Raw genomic sequence first — 19097 nt, 5'->3', positions numbered from 1 at the left:
AAGCATTCACTATAAAAAAGAGCCAAAAGAAGACCTGAAAAGAGTGAGAGAGTGAGAACCGATCGCAGCTCCTCCATACGCATATAAAAAGCATCTTCAGCTGGCTCACAAATTTTAATCAGCTGCCAAAGCTGTGCCAGTGAACATCAAATCTACGAACCGATCGCCGTTTAAATAGTGTTTCAATTAAGAACAAGAACTGAGAAAAGTGTGGTGAAAATGGCACCCAACGTGAGTGTTTGTCGATAGTGTTTGAATATCAACACAAAAGTTTAACTCTACTAAAACCACTTTCAGTTGACCTGTGTGGGGATTCTTCTACTGCAACTCATGAGCTTGGCTTTGGCCGATGTCTCGCACTTGGATTACTCCATTAAACCGAGTTCGCAGTTGGCCTACTACCACTATCCCGCTCCCAGTCGACCAGGTGTTCAGCGGACAGCCCAGAGAACCCAGTACCAACAATCCCAGCAGCAGCAGTATCCCCATGTGGCTACACAGTTTGCTGAACCCGCTCTGGAGCAGGCTGCCTTCACCCAGGCCTTGACCAGTCAGGGTTATGTGTTTGGAGCACCCTCGTCGTCACTTCAGGTGGCTCCATCGCAGCAGGTGGCCAGGTCTTCCGGATCGGTCACTGGTCGCTCCATCGCCTCCGCCGTGGATGCCAACTCGCTGAACCTCAAGTTGCCCGTGCCCTTTGGCATTGCACCACTGAATGTGGCACAACTGCCGCTGCAGGCTGGTGCCCCCTATGCCAGTGTGCCCCGGACTACAGGCCTCACTTCCTATGGCACACCGCAGATACAGAGGCGTTGATACATTCCTAGAATAATAATAAGTTTAATAGCAGAGCCAGAGCCATCCCGACTGATCATCAAACTGCGATGACTTCTCCTCTTAGTGAATATACACATACATTGATAATAAACTTGCCATCTAAGCTTAGTCTTTTGGTTGAGTGTCTTTTTATTGGCCATTTTTAGTCTCATTGCCATCGATGGAGACTGCATTTGCATAATGTTTTGAAGGTTGAGCAGCAGACATAAACACAAACGAAAAAAAAGGGTCTTCGTCCATTGGGTTTACACCTTTCACTCTCCTCCGATGGTTTAATGGTAGGCATTAACATACACACAAATCGGGCCAAGAGATCTCCATCATCCGCTCCTCATAATGAGACCTTAAACTTGGCATTGGAAATGGCTGTGAAAACAAAAGAAATCAAGCGACCGACTAAGTTTTGACGTATATTTATGAAAGCCAATTAAAGTCAAGTGTCATTGATCAGATCTGGGAACGGAACTGGGATTTGCTTATATTCATAAATATATTTATTGCAGGGGGGATAGAACCTGCTTTCCCACGAAAACAAAAACAGGAATTAGAATGTGATCTGCATAAATTTGGATTTCGAAAATCCATTAAAACAAACGGTACTGACGACAGCCAAATAATTCTTAAGAGGGATGGAGCATCTGAGGGGGCTCTAAATCAGCTTGCAATCCAATTAAAAAGGTTAACTAGGAAGTGAGCGGTTCGCACCGCTGTGAAGTGGAGTGCTGAAGACAAGAAGGTGATGGTGATGGTGATGGCTATGGCTATGATGAAGATGGGTAACCATATATTTCCGTGCTTGACTCACTGGAAAATCAAAGCGTCACCAGTCAAGAATTCCAGTCCAGAAATTGTCTTAACAAGTGAGAGGTCAGCCTCGGATTCAGATTGTACCACCTGTGGTTGTGATGTCTGCCAAGATTGGATCACTCAGATCAGAAGTGGCGGCAATGCGGATACAGAATACCACATACAGTATACAGTTACATGCGTGGGTCAACTATAAATATATATATATATATATCTGGCCCTCTCGACTCGTCATCGTCACAGCCTTGAGATCGGCGTCATCATGGGATTGGATTCCAGAAGCAGTGATGGAATATCGAATAAAAATATGCTCTGTCCAAGTGGAATTTTATTTATTACACTAAAATAAAAAAAATGAAGAAAAATTACATAAGATACAATGGTACGGCCCATATTGTATGTTATCATACTTATATGAACAGTGAAAAATTAAGTTTATTTCATAGATAATTGTATTTGAGACTTTCGTCTTAAAACTTTAATAAATGTTAATACTATGCATAAGAACAATTTAAGCTGTGGAAGTTAAACGAACCAAACTTTGAAAAAACGTTAGAAATTGAATAATTCAGATTTCATTTAATCTATAATTTTATCTCATGAACATATGTTAATATATGCGTTGATTAAAAAACAGCATCGCTCATAAATAAATCGCACTTATAATTAACTCATTATAAACACAAGAGACCAATCTTAAGAGACAAATAACTATCATTAATCTGCAATAAATATTTGGAATTCTCTTCCGAAAACGCCCCTTATAAATATTTGAAATAGCAAAAAACTGACTTTTATAAAGAGTTATTTTATATAATTGAGTGAGTTATAATAAACTTTATACGAGTGGGATAAGATAAAGTAAGTTCGATACGAAATCATTAAGACTTTTACTGTACAAATAAAAACATATCTGAATTGAATCCCTGAGACTATATTTTTGTGTGGCATTTCCTTAAGAGGTGTAAGCTTTGGTATATAGGAAAAATACCCCCAATCGTGAAGAGCACAACAATGCAATGGCAGATCATCCACATCAGATGACGACGATGCTGCTGACCAGGCCAGCACGTGACCGAGTCAAATGCGATGGCTCATTAAGTCCGCAAGCCGGTTTCGGCTGCTTGATCCCTCACACCCCTCACCCTCGTCTCGTTGGCCAATTAAACCACCTCGAAGTGATTGAGCCAGGCCAGTGGATGAGGCAGCTACATCCACATCACATCCTGCGGCCAGATGGCGCCAAGGTCAGGCCAACACGAAAACAAACGGAGCTCCGGCGGCAAGGATGAGAGGCAAATTTACGACCGCCTTTTATTGGCGGCTCTGCGAACCATTAAAAAGTGAACTAATGAGACATTTAGTGGTGCGGACTTGTGGCCTAAAGGGGGGTGGCGATTTTTATAGCCAATTTGGCTTAGATTGCGGCCAATTCAATGCAAGGCGGCGCACATTGATGGCCCAAACAGACTGCAAATTACGTCAAGACGGCCCAACCACCGAGGGGGTCTTCAGCTGCATACAAATGTGGATCACTCCACTCGAAAAAATAATTATTTATTTATTTAATATGATTTCTAATGTTAGTTTCTGTATTCCTTAATTTATTGATATAATTTAAGTAGTGCTGGGAAAAACAAATATGATTGTAGCTTGGAATTTGTGTATTAAAATATGTCTGGGAGTAGTATTATAAAAAATTACCATTTTTTTGTAGTGCAGTTAAATATCTGAGTGACAACTCGGACGACTTCCGACAATACATTGGGCAATTGAAGGCGGAGCACGTCTTGGCCAAATGGCGATCATGTATGCTACTTGGCACTCGACCAGGTGGGCCAGCAAAAGAAGCGACCAAAAGTCGGCTCAGACAGAATGTCCCCCAAAGAGCACGGATATGGGCACGAGCTATATAAGCTACTGAGCTGGCTCTAAATGAACATTATCGCTCAAGAGCTTTAGACAAACCCAACTCACCAGCAAAATGTACAAGTTTGTAAGTTGAACTGAGGGACTACTACTACCAAAAAAAAGCAGGATTAAGTTAATGATATTTTACCTATTTTCCAGTTGGTTCTCGCTGCCCTCATTGCCTGCTCTGCGGCCAAGCCAGGAGTGGTTGCCCCACTGGCTGCTCCTCTGGCCTACGCCAATGCTCCTCTGTACGCCGCCGGTGGCAGCAGCCAGGTGGATGTCCGCAACAACTACGACGGCACCCTGTCCTCCTACACCACCGCCCCCTTCGAGTTCACCGCCCCCTACTCCAGCCGCTATGTGTCCGGCATCCCAGCTGCTCCCGCCGTAGTGGCCAAGTACGCTGCTGCTCCTCTGGCCGCTGCTTACTCTGCTCCTCTGGCTGCTCCTCTGGCTGCTCCTCTCGCTGCTCCTGTGGCCGCTCCTCTGGCTGCTCCTCTGGCTGCTGCTCCTTACACCACTCCTTATGCCGCCGCCGCCTACTCCGCCTACCCCTACGCCTCTCCCTACTCCGCTCCTTACCTGGCCTCTCCCTACGCTGCCCCCTACGCTGCTCCCTACGCCGCCCCCTTTGCCGCCGCTGCCCCAGCTCCAGTGGTGGTCTAAGGACACAATAGCCTAACAAGCCAAACTATAGACAAATTTTGTAAACAAACTTGAAATTAAACAACCATCAAATAACTAATCATACAGTGTGTATTATTTCTATCGGGTAAACAGGTTTTAGTAATAAAGCAGTTACAATTGGTAATGGTCTCATAATTATTATTATGTATCGTAGATTAAAGAGTCTTCCAAATTAACTAAAAATCGTGTAACTTGTCCAAAAATAGTGACACATGCAAAATATACACTATTTTAATCCGCTGACAGACTGGGTAATCGATTAACAAATCTTTCCGGACGTTTTAGACAAAAAAAATTTTGTTGCCAATTTTCTAATTTTTTATAAGGTGTTACCCCTTAACTTTTGCTACCCTCGTTAACTTTTGCAAAATTTCCAAAAAAAAAAAAAATTTTTTTCTTGAATGCCAGTTAATTGGGAAACGAGCTCAACGAGCTCAACGATGTATGACTCTCCATTATTTGCATTGCTAAGGCCAACATACAATGTTTTTAAAGTCCAAAATGAGGAGTAATAGGATCAAAAATCAAAGATACTATTTATTGTGTTATTTTTCCTTGAAAAATGGCCAAATGAAGGCCCACAACTAAGCGGCGTACTGTGTTTCACAGCTGACGACACATTCTATCCCTTTCAGAATGATAAAAACAAAAATGTTTTCTTAATTTTTGCATTTTTTATGAGTTTTTGCCAAAATATATAGAAATAATATTTTTCAGATAAGAATGCCAATGATTGCGGCATCATATTCACACATTTGGCCATTATTTTCCATGGTTTTGATAAAAAAAACCGAATCAAGAGTTGATTTTTTCGGGAAATTTTTCAGTTGCGAATGCCAATCGATTGGGCATTTTATACTTACTCGCTTACTCGCGCACTGTGAAAACATTAATTTATAAAGATTTAATCATATTTTGGACGAACCAAGACTTACAGCTAAATTTCTTGAACTTTAAATAAACGACAATATAAATTGGTTTTAGGGAAGTTCAAGCCACAGAAGTTGATCAGTTTGTAAACACTTTTTGCTGTGATTGTGTTGCCACCTTAGGCGCAAAATCGATTGTTATTTATGGTCAAAGCAATATTTATGGGTTATCATAATCATATTCCACTTATGGGGAACTGTCAATGCCTGGGCTTGGTTTGGCCCCATGTTATATAATCTTGGGCCGTGCTTTCGAATCGCCCAAGAAGTTATTGGCCCCTCGATCGATGGCATTCGCAGTCACGACTTGCTGACCAACTAAAGCGGATTGGGTTACCTCACCTCGAAGCGAACCAACCCATTAGGTTGAGTGGGCCAAGTCGGCGCGAAAGTGAAGAAATGCAAGTGCAAGTCTTTTGAATAAAGACCCTCTCGATTCCCCTATAAATATTAATGGATCTTGACAATGGAATCACATTAACAGCCGAACCAACAGGTCGAGCACATCGATCGAGAAGCAAATCCCCCAAAGAAACCAAAACCACAAATCCCCCAAGCAAGATGTGGCAACTGACATGGGTGAGAGGATTTAAGGAAATCTATTATTTGGAGTTTGATTTATTTATTTATCTGTTTTCTTTAGGCCTTTGCCTTGGCTTTCCTTTTGGTGGGTGGTGAGGCCAAGCCCTCACAATTCTTCAATCATCACTTCAACCACTTTGATCCTCATCATGTGAATCACTTTGATCCTCATCATGTGAACCACTTTGATGGGCATCATCTGGATTCTCTACATGCTCTGCCACACCACTTGGATTACGCAGTGCAGGAATCAGTTCTTCCTCCGCCGGCTCCTTTGCTTCCTGCGGTGGCACCACCACCTGCATTTGCTCCTGCTCCTCCAGTCTATGGTCCTGCACCACCAGTTTATGGACCACCGGCTCCTGTATTGGCACCAGCACCACCTGTATATTCTCCTGCTCCTCTTTTACCCGCTCCTGCACCACTTTTACCCGCTCCTGCACCCCTTTTGCCCGCCTCGGCACCATTTTTACCCGCTCCACAGCTTTTACCAGCTCCTGCTCCTCTTTTACCAGCAACTGGTCCCTCCTTCCTACCCGCTGCTGCACCACTTCTGCCAGAGTTCCATGTGCCCAGTGTCACCCACCAAGTACTGCCACCCATCTTGGAGGCGGTGCCCTTTGCACCCACCTATAGAGCCATCCCCGGACCCAAAACCACCACCCACCGCGTGTCCATCGGGTATGCATTCCCCAAACTGCTGGCCGCACCACACGCCCACCTGAAAGCCCTGCCCCTGAAGTTAGCCCACCACCATCACCACTCGTTGTTCTAGGACAAGGATGAATACCATTAGGATGATGGAAGCCTCACCAAAGAGTCATCAAAGTCAGCTAGTAAATGTTAATCTACAAGTATACCTGCTAATTACAATAATTTATCAAATAATTATAGTAAAATAAAACGAATTTTAAAAGTATTTATGGTTTTCTTATAAATGGGATAAGATAAATAGTTAAATTAAATTAATCGAATTCTAAAAACCCAATCATGTTAAATGTCTGAAAATGTCTAGATATTGCACAAAACATTCTTACCAATTCGTACCAAAAATAGAAAAAACGCAAAGAATGTGACTACGTATGATAAAATCTTAGGCACAGTACAAATTAGGCAAAAGAAACATAACTGATATCTGATTCAGACTCTCATTACGAACCAGACGCGTCGTAATGTCGCCAAATGGGGTTTCAGTTATTCGGCTAACACTTACATACAGACAATTGGTAACACACATACACTTGCGGGCGTCACAAAATGTTGCTAGTGAATTTCCAACTGCACGCAACAAGAAATCAAATCCGAAATTCCAGACACAAACCCGGCCCAAACACGCGACAATTGTTGTAACAAAAAAAAAAAAAAAACAAAAGTGGTAATTCAATTAAATGATTTAGTCATAAGGCGGCAGGGAAACACGTATTTTGGGTAAATAATTGCAGCTCATTTCGTCGCACCACCCACACAAAAAAAAAAAAAAAAAAACAAAAATACATATCTGAAACCCGAAACTGTCATAAAGCGAACCCAACGAAATCTTGCCCAATATTAACCTAGGTTATGGTCGGAAATCGCGTGCAATTATGAAAGTTTTCGGGGGCGATCGACGTAAGAGGCGACCAATTGATTATTAAGTACATATGGTATATCGGCCCGATCCAGCAACGCCCTTCATCCGACGCCCAATATAGAAAGTCTTCCAAGGTGTTTTCGTATGCTTGTCCACGGATAATCCGTGGGCTACAGAATTATAAAAGCATTGGCCAGTGGCCAGTTTGATATCACAGTTCAGTCTGCCCTCAAGCTAATCACACCCAGTTGACCATCCCTAATCCAAGCAATATGTTCGCCAAGATTGTGGTGAGTTTGGCAGGATCTCGGTTGCTTTCGAGGGGTATTTCTAATTGGTTTTTAATCATTTTATTGCAGCTCGTTGCCCTCTGCGTGGCCTCTGCCCAGGCTGGTCTCCTGCCCTTCCATGCTCCTGCTGCCCTAGCCGCTCCTCTTAGAACCCCCTTCGCTGCTCCATTTGCTGCTCCTTTGGCTGCACCTCTGGCTGCTCCTTTGGCTGCTCCTCTGGCTGCTCCAGTGGCTGCTCCTGTGGCCACTGCCGGAGTGGTGGCTCCCTATGCCTCCAGCTTCAATGCCCATCGCATCAACCACGCCGTGGCCTACCCAGTGGCTCCTGCTCCAGCTCCGGTGGCCTTTGCCGCTCCAGTTCCCGCTCCTCTGCCAGTGGCTGCTCCTGCTCCAGTTGCTTTTGCTGCTCCTGCTCCTGCTCCAGTAGCCTTTGCTGCTCCTGCTCCTGCTCCAGTGGCCTTCGCTGCACCTGCTCCCGCTCCAGTGTCCTTCGCTGCTCCCGTTTCCGCTCCTCTGCCAGTGGCTGCTCCTGCTCCGGTGGCCTTTGCTGCTCCCGCCAAGGTTGGATTCGGTCTGCCCGCCTACGCCGCCGCCCCAGCTCCCCTTGGATTCCCCCCAGCTCCGGCGCCAGTGGCCTTCGCCGCTCCCGCCAAGTTTGGATTCGGACCCTTCGCCGCTCCCCTGGCTGCTCCACTTCCCGCGCCCCTGGCTGTGGCCCCCAAGTTCGCCCCCGCCCCGTACTTCTTCTAGGCATCTAAGGATCACAGGTTCACCCAGCTCACTCCCATCCGTCCTATTAGCTTGTAGAACTTAGCCCAAATCTTCATACCTAGAGCGCAGCAATGCTTGGCGAATAAAAAATTAAAACATTAATCAATATAATATCAAGTCTTTTCTTGGGGCGATTTATTTGATAGTTTTCGGTGATATTTCCTATCATAGCTACCTTGGGTTATACCTCCTAAAATCATGTTTCAAATGATTAATGCTTTGACAGATCAACGACATTTAACGGTTTGTAGATTTTAATGGTATGTGAAAAATTTCCTATAAACAGTTGTTATAACATACTTTAATATCGCTTTTCCGGTAAAAAGATAGTATCTAACTTATATTAATTAAAAGTTCATTTTTTAATCTTAATAGAAATACGTTTAATTATATTTTAAATATATTTCATATATATTATACATTTTATTCCGTGTTAAAACCTCTTATTCTTGACATGACCAATTCGCTGGAAAAGTGGAACATGCTCGTAGGGCGTGTGCGAAATGGGCACGGAATCGTAGGTGACGTGGGCAATCTTGGTGAGAGGTGCCACAATGGTGTAGCCAGGATGTTGATCCAACTCCTGGCGAGCGGAGGCAACCGGCAGGGGATGATGGTAGATCACCGGGTGATGGTAAATGACTGTGGCAGTCAAACCTCCACTCAGTAGGGCGAAAAACACGAAAAGCTACAGAACGATGGAAAGATAGTATTACCAATGGAAACCAAGAATTTAGTAAGAATTAACCCTGTTTACCTTGAGCATTCTCTGGTGAGATTCTGGCTGGAACTGCACTTCAACTAAACTGAATTCACCCGAAGGCCAATCAATTTATAGGCTCGTCTTCATCGCTGGATTTTCAATCCTCTTTAAAACAGTTAGGAACCGGTTGGTTGACAATCCCCTGAGATCCCCAACTGCATTTCCTTCGACACCGGGAACCTGTTGCAACATCTATATAGTGGGAGCACTACTCCACTTGGCCTTTTGTCCCCTTCTCTTCGAAAAACCCGTTTTCAAGTTCAAGTTTAAAGCGTCTACGCCGAAGATTGTCAAAGAGTCAGTGACTCTTTTGTGCACTTAATTATGGCCCATCGTTGGTTTTTGTTGTCTTACATTTCTCTGTTTTTGTTTGCTTATGGGTTTTGAGTTAGTTGGTCGCACGTCTTCGCATTTGCCTTTGTTTCCCCGTTTTGATGTCTTTTTTTTCCACAAATTTAATCATTGCCCAATCTTGTGTTTTTCATGCTATTTTATGTTCATTTTGGAGGTGTTAAGAATTGATTAGTTTGACTTTATGCGGCGGCGACTGGTGCTCTTTATGCTTAAGCTGTTATAATCGTTGTTTTAAGCTTCATACTAGGGCATACCCTATATAGAAGGTGGTTTAATGGTGTTTATTCATTAACTGAAGATTTACATAAAATAGTTTAAGTGGAAATGGCTTGCAATGTATTTTTCCAAATGTGTATATTTCCAAATTAAATTAATTTCATTAAAGTTAAGTTATACATTTTAATTTATATATATTTGGATTTTACCTTTTAAGAGTCTCGTAAAAATCAAGTTTGTTTTTTCATCTCACTCCTCACCAAACATCTAAAGCCCATTGACCCCAGGTTCTCAATCTAATCATATGATCTGATCGGAGTCACATGAATGAATCTATGGAAAGGCCACCCACAAGGCTTAAACTGCCCGCAGGCCAGGCAAAAAACTGGAACTGGAACCATTGTGGACTGGTAAATGCCAAACTCGATTGCAGGTTATACAATAGAGGCCCAAAAGGCGAAAAACAGGTGTTGGAATTTGGTTTTATTTACAGCAGCTAAGGATGGTTTTGTGGCATGCCGCTGACTTGGGCAACATTTTTATCAAATTAGACTTACATTGTGGCACTGTTCATTAAGTCATCGATGTCCATGTGGGGATGCAATCCAATGCACTGGGCGTTGGTATAAAAGAGCCGGGCTGGGATCAACTGCAGTGACACTTTTGGTTCAGCATCTGCAGCAGCAGCCGGAAAATTACCACCATCGAAATGTATAAAGGAGTAAGTAGTAAAAGGATATCCTAAAAGGATTACTTAAACTCTTCAGAGAGTTAATCATTTATTGGAAAGATATATATAAGCAAGGATAATACAAGGATATTCAGTTAATAATTACTTCTTATAAGATCCTAATGATGGAAAATTGATTGGGCATTTTTCTTAAAACAGCTAATATATAATTTTTTTATTTCCAGCTGATACTTGTGACTGTCCTCTGCCTAACGACCTGCAGCCTGGCAGCTCCTGCTCCAGATCCTTCACCAGAACCAGCTCCTGCTCCCGCTCCGTCACCCAGCATTGGACTTGGCATAGGTCATGGCTACGGTGGATATGGCCTGGGATTGGGTCTAGGAATCGGGCACTATGGAGGTCACTATGGCGGCCATTACGGTGGACACTTTGGAGGACTGGGATTAGGCTACCATGCACCCATCATCTCCAAGACGATCATCGGCGGTGGCTATGGTTACGGCCTGGGGCATGGATATCTGGGAGGCTACGGACATGGACTCTATGGAGGACATGGCTTGGGATACGGACTGGGTTACGGCTATGGCCATGGCTGGTAGAGATTCAGTTCTGCCAGGTCAAGTGAAGTCAAGCCAAGTGGAGCCAAGGCGAGCGTGCAACATGTGAGAGTTTTCAATCGAGTCATTTACTTCGCAGTACCCAAAACATAACGATAGCCTTAATCAGTCAATCACTCAGCAAGTCAATAAATCAATAAAGACAAAGCAACACTGTATAAAAAACTAGTTTCAATGGTCATGGGTTGTTAATTTAAATATTTATGGGCTTAGCTATATTTTTCAATCAAAATCGCAAAGTTACAACAAATATTGTAACCTAACAAGATAAAAAAGTAAAAAACATAGCCATAAAATTATTTAAAATTTAATTCGATGCAATATTTTAATGAGTTCGGTTTTTAAGAATTTAAAAATATGATTTCCCTTATAGATACAAATATAAATATGTCCCATACTTTTAACAATAAATACAACTTGTTTTTTTATTCAAACGAAATATATTTCAACACTAACCCACTTTTTCACACCTTTGATAGTTTAATTTAGTTTCACAAAAGCTCCGCTATTTTCTCTCTCTATCTCTCTTTTTCTCTCTGTGTATTTTCCTTCTCCTCTCTCCGATCCAAACGAAACGAAAGCATGCAGAAAACGATGTGGTACAGGATGGACTCCCCTTACCAACCATGAGCAAGTCCATAGCCAGGAGCAGCCAGAGCGGGATAGGCCGACTTGTAGCCCAATCCCAGGGGAGCAGCCAGAGGAGCATGGGCCAGACCGAGGGAGCCATGAGCCAGGCCCAAGGAACCATGAGCCAGACTCAAGGGAGCATGGGCCAGACCCAGGGAACCGTGAGCCAGGCCCAAGGAACCATGACCATAACCCAATCCGTAGGCCGGAGCAGCCAATGGAGCGTGCGCCAAGGCAGGCGAGGCATAGCTAATCCTGGGGGCCAATCCATAAGAGGCGATGGATGGAGCGGTCAAGGCGTGTCCATACGAGATCGCCGGAGCAGCTGCAGCCAGCGGCAAGGCCGGACCAGCCAGTCCACCCAGATATCCAGGAGCAGCAGCAGCACTGGCCAGGCAGAAGGCGGCAAAAACAAACTATTTCGAATAAAGGGGATATAGTTAAAAAGAACTATCTCTAAAGGACTTCGATTCCACTCACGTATTTGAACATATTGGGTTTTTGGTGCAAGTTGAACTCGTGGCAAGAACACAATGTTGAATAATGCCGCTGTCTAAGGCACAAATGCTTTTATAGCCCAAAGACCTGGCCAAAATGCTGCACGAGAACGGATCCAAGCTGGAGACCCAGAGACTTTTACTTTTGTTCGACGGAGAGACACGGCCCAAAACTGCGTCCAAGAGAGCCGCATGCAAAGCTGGCCGGTCGGGTATCGAGATAGTCGGGTGGCGATAGAGACCTGGGCCTGGGAGCCGCCACAGAACCGCCCTGCCCCTCCCGGTCCCTCCCTGCCCCTCCTGCCCCGCCTTGTGCAACGCGGATGTTTGCCTGGGCTGAGATTTCGACATACCCTTTCGGTGGGTGCTGCAAGATTTATCAAGGAGCAGGAAAGTCACCGGTATTCCTACGATACTGAGAACCCAGTAAAACTAAATAACCTCAAATGTCAGTTAAAACTTACTTAACTCTTACTAAATGATCTTTAGGCCAAATATATAGAGATATTATTATCTGCTAAAACTCGATTCTTAGTATCAATTATGTATGTGATCGCCGAACTAGAACTCAGCTTATCAGTAATATTCTTGTAAGAACATATACCACAACCATAACATTGATCTTAGTTGTTCATTACGAATAATGAATTATTACCTAATCAAATTTAGAATACCTATTATACCTTTTATTTACTTATATATATAATATACGATATATTAAGTTAAAATTTCATAGAAACAATGTCTTACTATTAAAAAACCGCATAAACTCCGTAAGGGTATCTTTACACAGTCTAATTTATTAGGTGATCATTTGATTATTTCTGATATATTTGACAATTAGACCTGATCTCCTAAATCAACAACTCATGAGAAGATCCTTAATTATAAACCAATTTTATTTGATGCCCGTATTATTTCAAAATAAATCTATTAAAAGTGTATTTCCATTGCGATCATTAATTACTTATGTTTTGATTTTGAATAGTTTCTGATAAATTTGTTTTGGTCTATTTACCTTATGCCGAAGCCGCGACAAGGTGTGTGTGAGAAAAACTTAAATTGCATTTTGTATCTTGCCTTTTTCGGTTCTTGTATGCATTTATTTTCGAGCAGGCAACAAGTTTCGCTCATTCCGCCGTTTAAAATCATTTAAATGAGTCGCTGCGAATGCGTGTGCCTATTATGCTGGTAGAAATTTTTGCAGTAAATGCTTGAGCATTCAGAGCCGAAGTCTTAATTACAACACAGACCGGCGATGAATGGGGCGTGGCAGGTACACACCTGTGCGTAAAACCGAAGTCAAACCAGATCCGCCTCGAGATCGTTTTATGTGGGGCAAAGCCAATGCGGCACATGTGCGATTAGAACAATAACCGATCGCAGGCAGGGGCGTGGGCAAGGTCGTTATTTGTCGAGCGGGCGGGGATCCTGGGATAAACTACGCCTCTGGCGGAGGTAACTTATGATCTGGTGCACCCATAACTCATGCGACAGCCGCAACAATGCCGAAGGAACTGCGGCTGCCAGTTAATTGCCGGCGACCCACTCTATTCATAATTTGCAGACAGCGTTTTACGCAAGCCCAAAGCACTTAACACTTATGAAAGGGGCGTGGTTTTGGAAGGGGGTAAAGGGGGTAAAGGAGGTGAAGTGGACCGGAGACTCCAGCACTTGTTGAAATCCCCGCCCTGCAGGCGATTGTCGTACCCACGAATGCATGCGTAAAGTTAACCCTTTATGGTCAAGTTAAATTAAACTCAATTAAATATGTACATATGTTTGATAGTAAACAATATTTTCTACATTAAGAAGAAGATTTCTGAACTCCCAACCAAATTAAGCAAAATAAAACAATTGAACTCTAGACTTCGATATTTAATTTTCAAAAGCACAACAAATTATTTTAAAAAGAATATATATAAAATATTCAACTTGGTTTTTGCTAGTTATCCCGATTTAATTACATAAAATAGGTCTTTACTACATATACCTAAACCTGTTACCATATTTGCCTAAGATCAACCAAAACTAATTTGAATAATTATGGTTTACCTACTTTATTTAATTTACACTTATAAATTGTTGTCAGCAATGAAACGAAATACAATTTTTAAAGTAAACCCTAAATCACTTTGTATTGTGAAATCGGCCACACGAGTCCCATAAGGGTTAAGCAGAAGGCTTAGCCTCGTCCAGAAAAGCCTGCAGGCAAATGGAAAGGCAAAAAGCTGGTGACAACAACAGGGTGCTCAGAGGGGTGAAAGGGGATGACCAGGGGGGAGGGGCCAGGTTCCCAATTCCAATGCGTAACTTTGGAGGGGATTTGCATACGCATACGCCGTGTGGGCGCTGGCGACTGGACTAGCCGAAGTTCTCCACCCGATTTGCGATTTTCGGTTGTAAATCAAACTCGCCAAGCATTTCAATTAAGAGCCTCCTGAGATCCGGCTCGACTCACAGTTAGTGGCTGGCTGCTATCTACACGGTGCGAAAAATCGCTGGCAATTAATTTTGTGGCACTTGTGCAACACAGCGATTAAATCAAAATGCAATTTATTGGGCACCCGAGTTGAAATGCGAGCGCTCACGGATCGGGTTTTTTATTGATGTCTCCGCAAATTGATCGCAGCAAGTTCTAATCGCCGCAGACTCGCCATTATCGTTTCAATGCTCTCGAATGACAGTGTACAACTGTCAATTAGACAAGATTGTTGTAATCGCTCGAACAGCGGGGGGTAATTATAGCATATGGGCCTAGAAGTCTCCTTGTTTATAAAGTGGATATGCGTAAGGCTAATTGGAGGTAGGTGGGACTTTATATTTAATTGTAAAAAGGGGTACCTATTACATATGTTTGTTTATAAACAATTTATTTGGGGAACACTATCAGTCCTTTTGAAATAGGTAGCGATGAGATTGCTACTTATTTTAACTTATAAACACACTTATTATATTCCACAAACAAATAAAATATATAACATTTTCAGATACTTTCCAGAATCAAAACTATTTTAATAGCAATATCCATTTAAGCCCACTTTAAGCAAGCCATTTGCAGAGTAGCCTGGGAAACGGAACGTTTAAGAGCAATTTCTGGGGCTTCGGCAATTATAAATCACCACGAGTTTCGCGAGGGGCACCTTATTAATGGGGCGTGACGATCGAGACAAAAGGCAGCGCTAAAATTTGAATTTAATTTTCTGACTGCAGCCACAAACAAGTAAATTAGTTCCAAGAAGTGCAACTACACGTGCAGGGCGTGACAAAGGCGTTGAAAACATCGAAGTGAAAATCAAATCAGCGACTCAAAGACTTGAATTAATTTGCAAAGTTTAGTTTTTAGCTAAATGTCGTTCTGTTGATTTGATTTTCATACTTTGTCGGTTGCACGCCGCCTATAATTAATGCCAAAGTTTGCAAGGCGGGTTGATTTGAGGCGTGGCTTCGCTTAGCTTATTGATTGTTTGTGATTAGCAAAATGCAATTTAAGCGGCGCCTTTTAATTGAGTGCAATATTCGCAGTGGCAGTGCCAGCCAACGACCTCTAAGCCCGGACACACGCAACTTGTAATCAACATGATAAACAATGCCGCCAGCTGGCCATATGAACTATGAAGGGCCACAGTAGTAAAGGGGTTCGAACTGCGTAAACAAAGCTCAAGGATTACCTCGAGGAACGTGGCAAAATGTCGATGAACCGGAATAAGCACACAAACAGGATAGAGTTGAAAACACTCTAAGGGCACTCTGTCATACGACAACAATTTTAAAAGAATAGTGGTTTAAATCGTACGCATAAGTTTCTAAAGGAAAGTTATATTACACAAAAATATTATCACGGATAATCATAATCTAACCGTTTAAAGTTAAACAGAAATAGATTTGAAATAGAAAAATTAAATCATTCAACACCTAATATTCGTGGCACCAAACTAATATGTTCTTAAACTAGAATTTTCAAAATGTAATCAAAAAACAATTTGCATCATTTATAATTTACGACTAATTTGTCGTTAAATAACTTCCATATTCTATAAGGATTGACTGTAATTTAGCTAGATCCTTTGACGTTCTCTACTTAAAGTTACAAATAAAACTAAATATATATTTTACATCGTAGCTAAGCCTTTCCAGGTGTCTTTCCAAAATAGATTTATCTTAAGTTTCCGATGAATATAGTGAGCTGGAACAAATGGTTTCCATGGCAAGCAATTCCCACTTCCCACTGTAAGATTAATTTCAAACGGAAAGAATAAGACTCGTTTCATTTCTCAGTCGGTCAGTGCGTGGGCCTGATGCATTGCGTTTTTATTTGTGTTTGCCTGCGAGCGTGTATCTCCATCTCCATTTGTATCTGAATCTGCGACAGTGACGATGTCTGGGGACACGCGTCACATCCTTGCGGAATCCCTTCGGCTGCCAGGACCTCTCACTTCTTCAGGATGGTGGCCACGGGGGCGGCGGCATAAACGGCGGGGAAGGCGGCGCTGTGGGCCACGCTGTGGGCACTGTAGCTGCTGGCGTAGGGGGCGACGTAGGGGGCGTAGGCGGAGGTGTAGGCGGCGGTGTAGGCGAGGGGGGCGGCAGCTGGCACCGAGCTGTAGGCCAGGGGGGTGGAGTAGGCCAGGGGGGCGTTGTAGGCCAACAAACCTGGATTGGCAGCAGCGGCGGCGAACAGAGCGCACAGGACGACGGCGAACTAAAGGATAATATTTGCACAAATTGTAAATTAAAGTAAATATACAAAATAAATTTCTAAAACATAAAATATTATTAAAATAAGTTTTAAAGAATTTGTTGTTCAACTTGTAATTCAAATATAAAAGGCTTATTGAATGATATTTTCTTATCTTTCAATGAACCTTCGTTTCATTTAGTATTCACATATCAGCACTTGATCCTGATTTTATTAATAATCCTTATATTAAATATATTTCCACTTACGAATTTCATCATTTTGCTTTGGTTGGTTGTGTTAACTTGGAAGTTAGACTTCTGATTGATGTCTTTGGTTGGGTTTGAAGTGGTTTATATAGTCAAATGCCCATTTTATCCTTGACAAAGCCCAGTTAAAACTCAAAGAAAAAACCCACAAAGTTTAAAACATTTCCATCACGTACCAGGTTAAAATCAGGGCCAAACATTTTGTCAGTTTTACTAGCACACTTAAAATTAGCAGATCAGAGTTTGGAATGCCTGCAGATAGTAGGAATTTCTGGTGAATTTATTTTCAATAAATGTTTTTATTCCTCCCCTACTCGAGCATTTCCGCGACTGGCGTCAGCAGCTGCCTGTTGCGGATTGAATTATCATAATTTAACACTCAATGCGTTTTGTGGACTACCGACGTGCGTGCCATCCCAACCGTCTTGGCCATCTTCGGAGTTCGGCTCACTCTTAACGTTTCAATTGTCAGCCACTCGAAAGCGCCGCTTTGCATTCTAATCGGGGATGCAAATAAAAATAGAAGCGGTTTATCCAGTATCGAAGGACGTCACCGAGTTGAACCTCTGGGTGAAGGTGGAGGACAACCGAGGCGGGGAATCGTAAACAACAGATCAAGGGCTTGTGGGTTCAATAAACCTGCAGACTAGTTGACCCTTCTAGTGTATTCTTGTGTAAACACGGCCATCACGACTAACAGCGCAGTTTCCTTTTGTTTTCTATTTTAATTGGTCAAATAGTGATTTAGAATAATGGCAACTAAAGGTGCACTATGATATTTTATGTTTTTTAAGTGTAGATAGAGGGTAAAATGAACTAAACGAATTATATATGAAAATTAAAATCATTCTGAACGATGCATATAATAAAACATTTAGAAACAACATATTTTAGGTTTTCTTTTATATCTACAAGCACTATTGTTTCCATTTTGGCGAATAATTTGTTGATCTAATGATTAAAACTAAGTTCATAAATTAATGATATTTGTTAACCGAAATTTTACAATCCCTTCTCTTGAATTGAAAATATACATCATGTTCAGTAATAATCCTGTCAAGTTGTTAAGCCTTGTATTTTTATAGCCAAACAAATTGTTAAAAGTTATTTGTGGTATAACATTTTATTTTTTTTTGAATAGTATTTCATACATTTACTTATTACAAGTGAATGCAGCCCAAAAGTATGTGATTATATATGCCACCCCACATTAAAGTTTAATAAATGTTAAAAGAAAATCCATAAATTCATTACGATTCACGCAAAATGCATTATTTATTTCAACAATAGTATTCCTTTTACATTGGTGTGTCCTGTTCCCGTGACTTAACTTTCAGCAGTCGGCAGAGGTGGGTGAAGTATAGAATCCGCCCAACTAATACCAGGGATGTAGATGTACATAGGTGTATAGCACTGGGGTGTAGTAAGTTGTTTAGATCTTTTCTAATAGGGAAGTATCCTTGTTGTAATAGATGATTTTTTCAGGTCGGGTTGAGCAGTCAGGGTTTTACGGGTCCTCAATCATTCCAATTTTAACGGTAGTAGGCGGCATAGGGGTAGGCGGAGTAGGCGGAGGCATAGGGATACGAGTAGGCGGAGTAGGCGGCTGCCACGGGGGCAGTGTAGGCAGCGGTGTAGGCAGCCGAGTAAGGAGCTGCTGCCACATAGGGCGAGGAGTAGGCACTGTAGGCCAGGGGAGCGGCGATCACCGCCGGCTTGGCAGCCACACAAGCCACGATGGCGAACAGGCACAGAGCGAACTATAAGTATTGGAAAAAAAAAACAATTATAAGTACTCCTTTGATCGCCGAAAATCCAGTTATCCTTTGATCCTTACGTATTTGAACATGTTGATTGGTTTTGGTTGGTTGTGAACGGTTGGTTCTCAAGTACTAGACTGATATCTCCTAGACTCCAGGCCCTCGGGTATATATAGCAGAATCGCTTGTGAAAATTCCAAGCCCCAAAACAACGAAGGTGATGCCTGGGCATTGG

The 19097-nt window shown here is 42.4% G+C and overlaps 8 protein-coding genes across 8 annotated transcripts; 4 read left to right on the top strand and 4 right to left on the bottom strand.

Annotated features, from left to right (window-relative positions):
* The first annotated feature begins 132 nt into the window (after positions 1-132).
* Positions 133-957, top strand: LOC108047378. The gene is made up of 2 exons (XM_017127532.2): positions 133-231; positions 298-957. The coding sequence occupies exons 1-2, from the start codon at positions 220-222 to the stop codon at positions 814-816; spliced, it is 531 nt and encodes a 176-aa protein (XP_016983021.2). The 5' UTR covers positions 133-219; the 3' UTR covers positions 817-957.
* A 2592-nt stretch (positions 958-3549) lies between these two features.
* LOC108047377 (calphotin) lies at positions 3550-8498 on the top strand. The gene is made up of 5 exons (XM_017127531.2): positions 3550-3640; positions 3715-4221; positions 5818-6497; positions 7544-7616; positions 7686-8498. Exons 1-5 carry the CDS (start codon positions 3629-3631, stop codon positions 8364-8366), a joined length of 1953 nt encoding a protein of 650 aa, XP_016983020.2. The 5' UTR covers positions 3550-3628; the 3' UTR covers positions 8367-8498.
* On the top strand, positions 5664-6635 carry LOC108047374 (extensin). The gene is made up of 2 exons (XM_017127528.2): positions 5664-5753; positions 5818-6635. Exons 1-2 carry the CDS (start codon positions 5736-5738, stop codon positions 6529-6531), a joined length of 732 nt encoding a protein of 243 aa, XP_016983017.2. The 5' UTR covers positions 5664-5735; the 3' UTR covers positions 6532-6635.
* A 281-nt stretch (positions 8499-8779) lies between the features above and the next one.
* On the bottom strand, positions 8780-9209 carry LOC108047380. Its single transcript, XM_017127533.2, has 2 exons — positions 9145-9209; positions 8780-9075 (listed from the first exon to the last, which is right to left on the bottom strand). Exons 1-2 carry the CDS (start codon positions 9151-9153, stop codon positions 8821-8823), a joined length of 264 nt encoding a protein of 87 aa, XP_016983022.1. The 5' UTR covers positions 9154-9209; the 3' UTR covers positions 8780-8820.
* Positions 9210-10407: 1198 nt separating this feature from the next.
* Positions 10408-11158, top strand: LOC108047372 (glycine-rich protein). The gene is made up of 2 exons (XM_044458099.1): positions 10408-10441; positions 10636-11158. The coding sequence occupies exons 1-2, from the start codon at positions 10430-10432 to the stop codon at positions 11008-11010; spliced, it is 387 nt and encodes a 128-aa protein (XP_044314034.1). The 5' UTR covers positions 10408-10429; the 3' UTR covers positions 11011-11158.
* A 487-nt stretch (positions 11159-11645) lies between these two features.
* On the bottom strand, positions 11646-12175 carry LOC123037449 (cuticle protein 10.6). The gene is made up of 2 exons (XM_044458233.1): positions 12139-12175; positions 11646-12074 (listed from the first exon to the last, which is right to left on the bottom strand). Exons 1-2 carry the CDS (start codon positions 12148-12150, stop codon positions 11646-11648), a joined length of 441 nt encoding a protein of 146 aa, XP_044314168.1. The 5' UTR covers positions 12151-12175.
* Positions 12176-16306: 4131 nt separating this feature from the next.
* On the bottom strand, positions 16307-17143 carry LOC123037437. The gene is made up of 2 exons (XM_044458082.1): positions 17103-17143; positions 16307-16857 (listed from the first exon to the last, which is right to left on the bottom strand). The coding sequence occupies exons 1-2, from the start codon at positions 17112-17114 to the stop codon at positions 16588-16590; spliced, it is 282 nt and encodes a 93-aa protein (XP_044314017.1). The 5' UTR covers positions 17115-17143; the 3' UTR covers positions 16307-16587.
* A 1205-nt stretch (positions 17144-18348) lies between these two features.
* LOC108052954 (vitelline membrane protein Vm26Ab) lies at positions 18349-18985 on the bottom strand. Its single transcript, XM_017135514.2, has 2 exons — positions 18940-18985; positions 18349-18862 (listed from the first exon to the last, which is right to left on the bottom strand). The coding sequence occupies exons 1-2, from the start codon at positions 18949-18951 to the stop codon at positions 18635-18637; spliced, it is 240 nt and encodes a 79-aa protein (XP_016991003.1). The 5' UTR covers positions 18952-18985; the 3' UTR covers positions 18349-18634.
* Positions 18986-19097: the final 112 nt, after the last annotated feature.

The sequence above is a fragment of the Drosophila rhopaloa genome, unplaced genomic scaffold (assembly GCF_018152115.1).
Source record: "Drosophila rhopaloa isolate 14029-0021.01 unplaced genomic scaffold, ASM1815211v1 contig_163, whole genome shotgun sequence".
NCBI classification, from domain to species: Eukaryota; Metazoa; Arthropoda; class Insecta; order Diptera; family Drosophilidae; genus Drosophila; species Drosophila rhopaloa.
This window is presented reverse-complemented; position numbering and strand designations above follow the sequence as displayed.